Here is a 12,391-nt window from a genome sequence, read left to right as displayed (position 1 = left end):
ATTTTTGCCTCTTGTATTTATTTATTTTTTGCAACGTTTTTTTTTATTTGCCATTTTTTAATGACTATACAGATAACACAGACAGAACAGGTAGAGGGCAAAACACATGGATCCCCTACCAAACCAAACCAAATCAAATCAAACCCCCCCCCCCATGCTCTAACAGAGCCCCAAAACCAGACTTAAAGCAGGCATGATATACAATGAGTCATACAATCAAATAGTAAAGAAATACAATGATATTAAGTAAAAATAATGATACAAATTCTAATTTGGGTTGGTTTATGGAGTTGTGAAATTAGCTGGGTTCATGTCTTCTACAAAGGATAGGAAAGGTTGCCAGATATTCCCCTGTAGCTCAGTTGGTAGAGCATGGCGCTTGCAACGCCAGGGTTGTGGGTTCGTTTCCCACGGGGGGCCAGTATGAAAAATTTATGCACTCACTAACTGTAAGTCACTCTGGATAAAAGCGTCTGCTAAATGACTAAAATGTAAATGTAATATTATAAAATGTAATTGCAGATCCCCTAACGGAGTAGCGTATTTTCTCTTGCTTGAGATGTTGCATAACTTCCTTTATCCAATGGTTAAAAGTAGGAGGAAACCGATCCTTCCACTTAAATAGTCTAAGATTTAAATAGTTATTTTATCTCTATGAATAATTGGACCCATACTGAACGGCCCATATTTGCTGTACATTTTTTTTACATTTCAGTCATTTAGCAGACGCTCTTATCCAGAGTGACTTACAGTTAGTGAGTGCATACATTTTCATACTGCCTGTGTCTGTGTACATGATAATAAAGCCTTAATTTCTCCTCATTTTTTATATAATTCTTGCCTTTTTCCTTTAGGAATCATGCAGTCTGTATAATATTTGAGTGGCTGCTGTACTGTATGTAGAAATAGAGAAGCCCCCACAGAAGGAGGATCTTAGCGCTCTACTATTAGCATCCCAGCGGACGATGCGGGGCAATAACAGCTGGAGGAAATTATGCATGAAACGCATTGCTCCTTTATTAATTATCCACTCATGCAATTAATTGACTTTCTTTCAGATTAACTTTGTTTTCTCTTTTTCTCTTTCCGTCTCTCTTTTTCTGTAATTTTGTTTAGCGCTTCTCTTGAATTTCCGACAAGTATGGATTAAATTCAGAAACACTGTACCAGAAGAATGAAATCAACATTCTATTTAATTGCCTATCAAGCTGTCTTTTTCTAGAAGCCAATTAGTGCAGTATTGGTGTGGTGGTATATGATTGCTGTTGACATTAATACTGTGCAGCACACAGTTGTTACATTGGAGTACAATGTAATGAAGATACACTACATCCATAATATCCTTTCTATGTCCATTCTTAACCAATGCAGTAGTCAGGCCAGCCCTGTGTTGTACTAATCTATGTGTCCATCTGTCTGTCTGTCTGTGTGATCCCCAGCCTTTGCAGAGCTGCAGACAGACATCCATGAGCTGACCCAGGAGCTGGACGGAGCGGGCATCCCCTTCCTGGAATACAGGACCTACGCCATGCGGGTACTGTTCCCTGGCATCGAGGACCACCCCGTGCTCAAGGAGATGGAGGTACGGGTCAAGGAGGTACACCACCACTGCCACCGCAGCATGTAGTCTAGATACATCTATATCTATACCTATTAATCTATATGTACCTATATCTATACCCCACACTGTCTGCATAATAAAGGGAACCTTTGATCTAGGCAATATGATATGGCTATACCATTTCATATACACTAACCACATCACATAGTATTTTTCTCTGCATGTATTATCAATGTCATTACACATTTCTCGTATATCATTTGATATTATTTTACAGCGGGAAAAACAAGTAAATCATTAAATCCCACCTGGTTTACCATGAAATATATCTAAATGGCCATCAGAATACAGTGTAGAGACTGTCTCCACCGCCTGCCCTGTCAACTACAGGCTCATCGAAAGGGGAGGGATTACATCTTTATTGTTATGCCCGGGTTTCTTTTCCACCGAATTTCCCCTCGGGTCCCTGGCGTAATCAACTGTCCATACACACGGCTCAATCCCTTATTGCTCTGTGTAGCTGCTCTCTCCAAAGCAACCTACAGTACCCAGCCTGTTCCCCAGAGGCCCCAGAATTTCATTTAGCTCAGCTGAGGAAAATTGTGGCACTTTATTAGGCCATGCAGTGGAAGGAAGAGAGATTCTGTGGAGTCACTGTGCATGGTGTATGGTACGCCGGTCCTCGATTGGCTACAGGACTGAATGTATGTCAGAGTTATGAGGGCAGACGAGGATCATGGGAGACAGGTCGGTGGGGGGATGGGGCCAGGGGATTGGCTAGTGGAGGACGAAGTGTTTTTTCGTAAAGACAAAGACAGTACTTTGACTTGTTTTTCCTTTTATTAACACGTACTGGATGTTGTTTGGGAATGACATTATGCCATAAGCCTTGCAGAATATACTAGATGTTTGTCTCTCTTTTGAAGAGACACTACCCAGTAGCACTGCCTCATCTGTGTGAGAGAGTTAGAGTGACGGATTGTGGGTCAGATCTGGAGGGGGCTGTAGTGTTGCTGATGAGAAGTGACAGATGGCAGCCTGTGGAACAAGCTTCTGTCACCCAGCCACCCCCGGACACACAGCACTGCACAGGCCCTCTCCTCTCACCCAGCCACCCCTGGACGCATAGCACAGCACTGCACAGGCCCTCTCCTCTCTACGCCTCAGTGCATCCCCCTCTTCCTCTGTCCTTCCTTTATGTTTCCTCCTGTGCTCTGCTGATGACTTATGGCAAATTGATCATAAGCCATTTGAGGAAACAAATTGGGTTCTTGTGGCCTCCTGTAGCTCAATTGGTAGAGCATGGCGCTTGCAACGTCAGGGTTGTGGGTTCGATTCCCACGGGGGGCCAGTATGAAATAAATGTATGCACTCACTAACTGTAAGTCGCTCTGGATAAGAGCGTCTGCTAAATGACTTAAATGTAAATGAAACAGCTCCTAATATAGAATGCACTGCAGGCTTTAAAAGCAGCTAAGGTCATGAATGTAATATTAACAATGTATTTCCTTCATAGGGCTAAATGTCATGTCTTGTATACATAACATAGCCATGCTTGATATAAATGTATGCTTACGTAATGTATTATTTACATTAGCCTTACTCTATGTATTTACCATTATACCATTTACAGTACCAGTCAAAAGTTTGGACACACCTACTCATTCCAGGGTTTTTCTTTATTTTTACTATTTTCTACATTGTAGAATAAGACCGAAGACATCAAAACTATGAAATAACACATATGGAATCATGTAGTAACCAAAAAAGTGTTAAATAAATCAAAATATATTTTATATTTGAGATTCTTCAAAGTAGCCACCCTTTGCCTTGATGACAGCTTTGTACACTTGGCATTCGTACTCCAAATATTTACATATTTACATATTACATTTACAACAAATGTAAGTGACAGCCAGTCCCCAGGTCTGATGGTGTTATTGTTGTTGTTGACAGGTCCAGGCCAACCAGGAGAAGGCCCTGACTCTGTTTGGCCAGCTCCTCACCAAGAAGCACTTCCTGTTGACGTTCATCCGCACCCTGGAGGCGCAGCGCTCCTTCTCCATGCGTGACCGTGGCAATGTGGCGTCGCTCATCATGACTGCGCTGCAGGGGGAGATGGAGTATGCCACGGGGGTCCTTAAACAGCTGCTCTCTGACCTCATCGACAAGAACCTGGAGAGCAAGAACCACCCTAAACTGCTGCTGCGCCGGTGAGATCACACACTTGTCCGTCGACACGCTCACACACTCACCCACTGACACATTCACACATTCGTCTGTTGACACACTCACACTTTTTCCAGTTCTAACACAAATGTTTTAATACTGTTCAAATCCAATCAAATTGTATTGGTCGCATACACATATTTAGCAGATATTATTGCGGATGTAGCGAAATGCTTGTGTTCCTAGCTCCAACAGTGCAGTAATATCTAACAATACACAACAATACACACAAATCTAAAAAGTAAAAGAATAGAATTAAGAAATATAGAAATATTAGGATGAGCAATGTCGGAGTCGGGAGTATACATATATATACATACATACAGTGTATACAGTGCATGCAGAAAGTATTCAGACCCCTTGACTTTTTCCACATTTTGTTATGTTACAGCCTTATTCTAAAATGGATTAAATTGTTTTTTCCCCCTCATCAATCTGCACACAATACTCCATATTGACAAAGCAAAAACAGGTTTTTAGAAATTTTGCAAATGTATTACAAATATAAAACTGAAATATCACATTTAAATAAGTATTCAGACCCTTTACTCAGTATTTTGTTGAAGCACCTTTGGCAGTGATTACAGCCTCGAGTCTTCTTGTGTATGACGGTACAAGCTTAGCACACCTGTATTTGGGGAGTTTCTCCCATTCTTCTCTGCAGATCCTCTCAAGCTCTGTCAGGTTGGATGGGGAGCGTCGCTGCACAGCTATTTTCAGGTCTCTCCAGAGATGTTAGATCGGGTTCAAGTCTGGGCTCTGGCTGGGCCACTCAAGGACATTCAGAGACTTGTCCCGAAGCCACTCCTGCGTTGTCTTGGCTGTGTGCTTAGGGTCATTGTCCTTTTGGAAGGTGAACCTTCGCCCCAGTCTGAGGTCCTGAGCTCTCTGGAGCAGGTTTTCATCAAATATCTCTCTGTACTTTACTCTGTTCATCTTTCCCTTGATCCTGACTAGTCTCCCTACTTCTGAAAAATATCCCCACAGCATGATGCTGCCACCACCATGCTTCACCGTAGGGATGGTGCCATGTTTCCACCAGACGTGACGCTTGGCATTCAGGCCAAAGAATTCAATCTTGGTTTCATCAGACCAGAGAATCTTGTTTCTCAAGGTCTGAGAGTCCTTTAGGAGCCTTTTGGCAAACTCCAATCGGGCTGTCATGTGCCTATTACTGAGGAGTGGCTTCCGTCTGGCCACTCTACCATAAAGGCCTGATTGGTGGACTGCTGCAGAGATGGTTGTCCTTCTGGAAGGTTCTCCCATCTCCAAAGGGAACCCTGGAGCTCTGTCAGAGTGACCATTGGGTTCTTGGTCACCTCCCTGACCAAGGCCCTTTTCCCCCGATTGCTCAGTTTGGCCGGGTGGCCAGCTCTAGGAAGAGTCTTGGTGGTTCCAAACTTCTTCCATTTAAGATTGATGGAAGCCACTGTGTTCTTGGGGACCTTCAATGCTGCAGAATTGTTTTGGTACCCTTCCCCAGATCTGTGCCTCGACCCAGTCCTGTCTCGGAGCTCTAATGACAAGTCCTTCGACCTCATGGCTTGGTTTTTGGTCTGACATGCACTGTCAACAGTGGGACCTTATATAGACAGGTGTGTGCCTTTCCAAATCATGTCCAATCAATTCAATTTACCACAGGTGGACTCCAATCAAGTTGTAGAAACATCTCAAGGATGATCAATGGAAACAGGATGCACCTGAACTTAATTTCGAGTCACATAGCAAATGGTCTGAATACTTATGTAAATAATTTGGAATAAATTAGCAAAATAATCTAAAAACCTGTTTTCGCTTTGTCATTATTGGGTATTGTGTGTAGATTGATGAGAACTTTTTAAGAAGGTAATCCATTTTAGGATAAGGCTGTAAAAAAAAAAGTAAAGGTGTCTGAATACTTTCAGAAATAACTGTATATGTGTGTGTGTGTGTGTGTGTGTGTGTGTGTGTGTGTGTGTGTGTGTGTGTGTGTGTGTGTGTGTGTGTGTGTGTGTGTATATACACAGTACCAGTCAAAAGTTTTAGAACAACTACTCATTCAAGGGTTTTTCTTAATTTTTGCTATTTTCTACATTGTAGAATAATAGTGAAGGCATCAAAACTTTGAAATAACACATATGGAATCATGTAGTAACCAAAGAAGTGTTAATCAACTCAAAATATATTTTATATTTGAGATTCTTCAAATATCCACCCTTTGCCTTGATGACAGCTTTGCACACTCTTGGCATTCTCTCAACCAGCTTCATGAGGTAGTCACCTGGAATGCATTTCAAGTAACAGATCTGCCTTGTTAAAAGTTCATTTGTGGAATTTCTTTCCTTCATAATGCGCAATTGAGATGGTTTGGATTAGTTGGACCGCAGAGTGAAGGAAAAGCAGCCAACAGGTGCTCAGCATATGTGGGAACTCCTTCAAGACTGTTGAAAAGCATTCCAGGTGAAGCAGGTTGAGAGAATGCCAAGAGTGTGCAAAGCAGTCATCAAGGCAAAGGGTGGCTACTTTGATGAATCTCAAATATAAAATATATTTGGATTTGTTTAACACTTTTTTAATTACTACGTGATTACATATGTGTTATTTCATAGTTTTGATGTCTTCACTATTATTCTACAACGTGAATGAGTAGCCGGCTAGTGACAGTGACTAAAGTTCAGGGCAGGGTACTGGGCAGAGGCCGGCTAGTGGTGACTATTTAACAATCTAATGGCTTTGAGATAGAAGCTGTTTTTCAGTCTCTCGGTCCCAGCTTTGATGCACCTGTACTGACCTCGCCTTCTGGATGGTAGCGGGGTGAACAGACCGTGGCTCGGGTGGCTGAGGGCATTGATGACCTTCTTGTTTAATACGTCTTAATACTCTTACATACACAGTAATACATGTTGTATTTCTGTATTCTCTCAAACCATAGCCTAGATGAAGGACTTAAACCCAAGATGGCCAAATCAAAGTCTTGGTTTAGGGTGTTTTGGAGAAGTTATCTTCCTATCACCCATCCTCCCTGTGCCCCCTTATAATTTAGACCCTAGAGAATTAAGGAGAGAAAGTAGCTTTTCTATCTGCTGTAGGGGTAGGAGAAAGGGGAAATGGAAGAGGCGCAAACTGTTTGCCCAGGTTTCCTCTCTGGATATTAGGAGAAATAAAGTCCACTAATTACAGTGGATTTTAATTGCTCCTCGTCTGGGGGACATTTCAGGGGTCTTCATTCGTTAGGCGACAGGTTTATGATTAATGAGAGAAGTTACCCAATTATGGTAATTGTCTGTTTTTAATGAAGATTGATTGTTTGCGTTGAGAATAAAGTATTTTTTTCCTCATGGAAGTATCACAGCTTGGCTTCTGTCAATTTTTTCTTAAACTAGATTTGTTCCTGGTTAGTTTTGAGGTGGAGCAGCAATTTCATCCAGTTAATTATTTAATTATCATGTCTAATTGATTCTCCTCTTGTTTTCCATCTCCCTGTTAGAACGGAATCTGTCGCTGAGAAGATGTTGACCAACTGGTTCACATTCCTCTTGTACAAGTTCCTAAAGGTAAGTCCACCATCAAACCAACAAAAGGATTTTCCCCATCTCCTGTTTATAATTGCTTTATGATGAGTAGTAGTAATTAGTTAGCACACTATTAGCATTTTACCAGTAAAGGCATCGTTGGGCAAGGTCTGCTTAAGGCTCCAACGAGAGACATTATTTTTATTTTATTATTTTGTTTAGTGTCATTGTCTTTGACGGACATGTTCTAGCCTACGGTCATTAGGAGCCGTGTGTGTGTGACGTTCGACTGGACCTTCTCTCTTCACTCTCTTCTCACTCTCCCTCGCTCCCTCATGGAAGAGTGTACAATTACCCCCTAATGAAGCCGGGATGTGGAATTAAAGATAATTTCACAGACAAGCGTGCCATGGCGAGGGCTAGGGGAGTGATGTATGCATGTTCCCTCTCGTTAGCAGCTGTCTGGTTAATTAGCGGAGATGCTAACGAGATGTTAACAGCATATGGTGGCAGAGGGGAGAGAGGGAGAGTTGCGCTGCTGTGTAGAAGCCAGGAGAGGACACTGGAGGTGGAGACTTAGCTAGCTTTGGATCCACCTCTATCCCAGTTGGCAGTTAGCTAGGCCCTGTCTCCACCTCTCTCAGAGTTAGCTAGCTTCAGTCTCCACCTATCTCCTAACTAGCTTCAGTCTCCACCACTCTCACACTCTCTGGGTGTGCCCTTAACTCACACATATGCATGTGCTTAATTCTCACCTTCCGCGTTAAAGACACTTTTTGATTACTGATAAATGGTCGAGAGAGGGTGAGAGGGTAAGGAGTTTTGAGTGTGTTTTAAAAGTGGGAGAGAAAAATGCTATCCCTATCAAGCACTTAGAGTGATCTCTCTCTCTCTCTCTCTCTCTCTCTCTCTCTCTCTCTCTCTCTCTCTCTCTCTCTCTCTCTCTCTCTCTCTCTCTCTCTCTCTCTCTCTCTCTCTCTCTTTCTCTCTTTCTCTCTCTCTTTCTTTCTCTCTCTCTCTCTCTACCTCACGCACTTTGGCTCTCTCGTTCTCTCTCGCTCTCTCTCTTTCTCTCTTTCTCTCATCCTCGACTATGGCACATGCATCTTTAACACGGTGAAGAGCTTATTAAGCACTTCCTCTCAATCGTTAACCTCTTATTCGTTTCAGCCTCAGCTGCCACCTGGCCGTCCTCTCTGTCACTCTGCTCTAAACTGATACTCGTTTTAAGAGGGAAACTATTTCTTGGGTCTGAGCTGGGGATAATGACACTATTGATTTGGCAAGTGCACGTGATAGTGCAAACGCATGAAACAGTTATATGAGACCGCCTAGCGGTCTGTCCCCTAGGCCAGTGAGAAGACACAGGAGCATAGCGTTGCCTCATTGCCAACATATTTCCTGTTCATATGCATTAGCAAGGCGCATGCCCCGCCCACCTGAGGATCTTTCTTTTTCAGCCATCTATTTGAGGGGTGCAAAATCACGTACTTCTCGCTAGATTGCTTTCATTTTACTCCTGCGACTCTTTTATACTCTTCCTTGTGCCTGTCGTTTTTTCCCATTAACGTTACGACCGCAGAGGTTTTTGTAATGACCTGTCAAACACACCCCAGTAATGGCTGAAATGGGATCAATGGAATACATTGGCTTTCCATTGCATTTATAAGAACAATAAAGCTTTGTCAGGGATTTAACGCACCGTCTGGACACTGGCATCACAATAAAGAGAAGAAAGATAACTTTATTTTGATATGTTCATTTTTGTGGAGTTGAAAAAATTATTATTTTAATACAGTTGAAAATTAGATGTGCTGAAATTAAAGCAACTTCCGAAAATGAACACTTGGATTATAGTGATATTATGTCTGAAAAATTAAAGTATGTTTAGATAGGTGTAATCTAGAGCCAAGCATGTTGATTTTTAATCCGAGGACATCCTGCTATTGACACACTTGTTGAATTATGCAAGAGAATGAGACAACAGTAGTTAATGAGGCAGACTAGACAGCGCAGGTGAGTGATGGTAGTGTAGACAGAGCAAGTGTTTGGTTGTTGCAGCCCTGTTCCATCCCTTTATGTTAATGTCTTCATATATGCAAATACACCCAGTGTATTTATGTAAATGAGGCACATACCATTTTCTTTCTTTTAATATTTTAACACAAAATATTTGTTAAATACCTGATACAGTAAACCAAAATTATATGTGACCGACCGCCTCGATTCGGTCTTATGTAGCAACATTTGAAATTGTGTTTTTTACATTGGATAGAAGTAGAGACTCAGAGCTAGAAAATGGTATAGCATACACTGCAGTTGAGGAACAATGGGAAAGTAATTCTGCTTTCAAAGTTGATAAACTTGTAACCCCACTTTTGAGGAAATGGCCCTTGAATGTTTTGGTACACCTACTGGAGAGCTCTTCTTTGTCTACACCCATTCGGCATCGTTCACACCCTCTTAAGCCTTAGCCCCACCAATCTCTTTAAGGATTCACATGTGAGGCCATGTGGCAAACACGCTATATCAAATAAAATGCACAGGATACAGAAGGTGTAAACGGTACAGTGAAGTGGTTACTTGCATAGGAGCAATATCAAAAACAGAAAGTGTCCAGATAAAAATATTTTATAAATATTTTATCATTATTAGATGACACTTACCCGACACACTTGACTAAATTGATGGAATCATGTGAAATAAATGCTATAACCACCCCCCAGTCACATCTAGCTAAGTGGATGGGTAACTATTGTCTAGACATGTACACATGTTCATGAAATACAATAGATGGCCGTAATGACCCCAAGACACACCTGGCTAATTTCATGGGTCATGTAATAATCCGGCCGAAGTGGAGTCTTTTGTTTAGACATGTAGCTAGCTAGGTAGCTAGCTACCTAAACAATGAACCAGCATAATCCCAACTCATACTACTACCAATACAAACATTGTCATAGATGTAGTATGAATCTGCAGGTAGCTAAAACTAACAAACTAGGTTAAATGTTAGCTAGCTAACATTAGGCTATAACTAGCAACGCAAATGGATTTCTGATTCGAATAACATTACTACACAGATCATACACGTAACGTCAGCTAGCGAGCCAGCAAGCTAACGTTTGCCAGTTAACTAACAGTACGCTTTAACTTGCAATAAAAAAGACTTTCTGACAAAATGTGAAACTTATATCTGAAAATGGAGCAAGACTTACCCGTATACATGGATGAACGCTTCACGGCAGACTGGAACCATTTAACTCAGTTTTGTTTGTAGCTACATCTTGTTTGGCCAGCGTTGTGTCAAGTCACTCCGGTTAACACTGCACGTGGCGTGTGCAGAAAGTAGCCCATCACTTTTTCCAACTGATCTGTTGATAGCGCCTGCTAAATTCAGGGCATCAATGTTGTTGAGAAAAGTAGCAAAACTTTTGTAGTTCTCGATGGCTGACGTTATATCGTTCAAAAACGATGCGGTAGAAAGGACTGTCAACACATACTGAACAGCTCATGTTGTAGACAGAAGCATGCTACATGGCAGACCAATCCAAACTCATCTCCCGGCATGTCCAGCCCACCCATTATCTCAGCCAGTCATGGCTAGCGGGAAGGTCCCTGTCTTTTTCCGTGGCTAAACCAAACTAGGCTCGTAATAAAAAGAATAATAATAGTATTTATGGAATACAACTTTGTTATTAAGGCACATGAAAGTTCACATGTTCCAGAAGGCATTTCTGCCTTTTTGATAAAAAAATAAATGTTTACGTTCAAGTGCTGCTCCTGTGAAGTAGTGACATGCGACATACACCTAGTTTCCTGAAATGAGTCACATACAGTGGGGGAAAAAAGTATTTAGTCAGCCACCAATTGTGCAAGTTCTCCCACTTAAAAAGATGAGAGAGGCCTGTAATTTTCATCATAGGTACACGTCAACTATGACAGACAAAATGAGGAAAAAAAATCCAGAAAATCACATTGTAGGATTTTTAATGAATTGATTTGCAAATTATGGTGGAAAATAAGTATTTGGTCAATAACAAAAGTTTCTCAATACTTTGTTATATACCCTTTGTTGGCAATGACACAGGTCAAACATTTTCTGTAAGTCTTCACAAGGTTTTCACACACTGTTGCTGATATTTTGGCCCATTCCTCCATGCAGATCTCCTCTAGAGCAGTGATGTTTTGGGGCTGTCGCTGGGCAACACGGACTTTCAACTCCCTCCAAAGATTTTCTATGGGGTTGAGATCTGGAGACTGGCTAGGCCACTCCAGGACCTTGAAATGCTTCTTACGAAGCCACTCCTCCGTTGCCCGGGCGGTGTGTTTGGGATCATTGTCATGCTGAAAGACCCAGCCATGTTTCATCTTCAATGCCCTTGCTGATGGAAGGAGGTTTTCACTCAAAATCTCACGATACATGGCCCCATTCATTCTTTCCTTTACACGGATCAGTCGTCCTGGTCCCTTTGCAGAAAAACAGCCCCAAAGCATGATGTTTCCACCCCCATGCTTCACAGTAGGTATGGTGTTCTTTGGATGCAACTCAGCATTCTTTGTCCTCCAAACACGACGAGTTGAGTTTTTGCCAAAAAGTTATATTTTGGTTTCATCTGACCATATGATATTCTCCCAATCCTCTTCTGGATCATCCAAATGCACTCTAGCAAACTTCAGACGGGCCTGGACATGTACTGGCTTAAGCAGGGGGACACGTCTGCACTGCAGGATTTGAGTCCCTGGCGGCGTAGTGTGTTACTGATGGTAGGCTTTGTTACTTTGGTCCCAGCTCTCTGCAGGTCATTCACTAGGTCCCCCCCGTGTGGTTCTGGGATTTTTGCTCACCGTTCTTGTGATCATTTTGACCCCACGGGTGAGATCTTGCGTGGAGCCCCAGATCGAGGGAGATTATCAGTGGTCTTGTATGTCTTCCATTTCCTAATAATTGCTCCCACAGTTGATTTCTTCAAACCAAGCTGCTTACCTATTGCAGATTCAGTCTTCCCAGCCTGGTGCAGGTCTACAATTTTGTTTCTGGTGTCCTTTGACAGCTCTTTGGTCTTGGCCATAGTGGAGTTTGGAGTGTGACTGTTTGAGGTTGTGGACA

General features: G+C 42.1%; 1 protein-coding gene across 2 annotated transcripts in view; it reads left to right on the top strand.

Moving 5' to 3' along the window:
- The window catches only part of LOC121538450 (plexin-A1), a 247,557-nt gene that overhangs the window by 221,647 nt on the left and 13,519 nt on the right, over window positions 1-12,391 (top strand). Inside the window, exons 21-23 of one of the 2 annotated variants that reach the window (XM_041846467.2) lie at window positions 1,440-1,582; window positions 3,518-3,774; window positions 7,257-7,323. In XM_041846467.2, the coding sequence (XP_041702401.1) occupies window positions 1,440-1,582; window positions 3,518-3,774; window positions 7,257-7,323 (467 nt within the window). Of the gene's footprint in view, window positions 1-1,439; window positions 1,598-3,517; window positions 3,775-7,256; window positions 7,324-12,391 lie in introns of both variants that reach the window. The other variant, XM_041846466.2, reaches the window with a different exon arrangement.

The sequence above is a fragment of the Coregonus clupeaformis genome, chromosome 24, assembly GCF_020615455.1.
Source record: "Coregonus clupeaformis isolate EN_2021a chromosome 24, ASM2061545v1, whole genome shotgun sequence".
NCBI lineage: Eukaryota > Metazoa > Chordata > Actinopteri > Salmoniformes > Salmonidae > Coregonus > Coregonus clupeaformis.
This window is presented reverse-complemented; position numbering and strand designations above follow the sequence as displayed.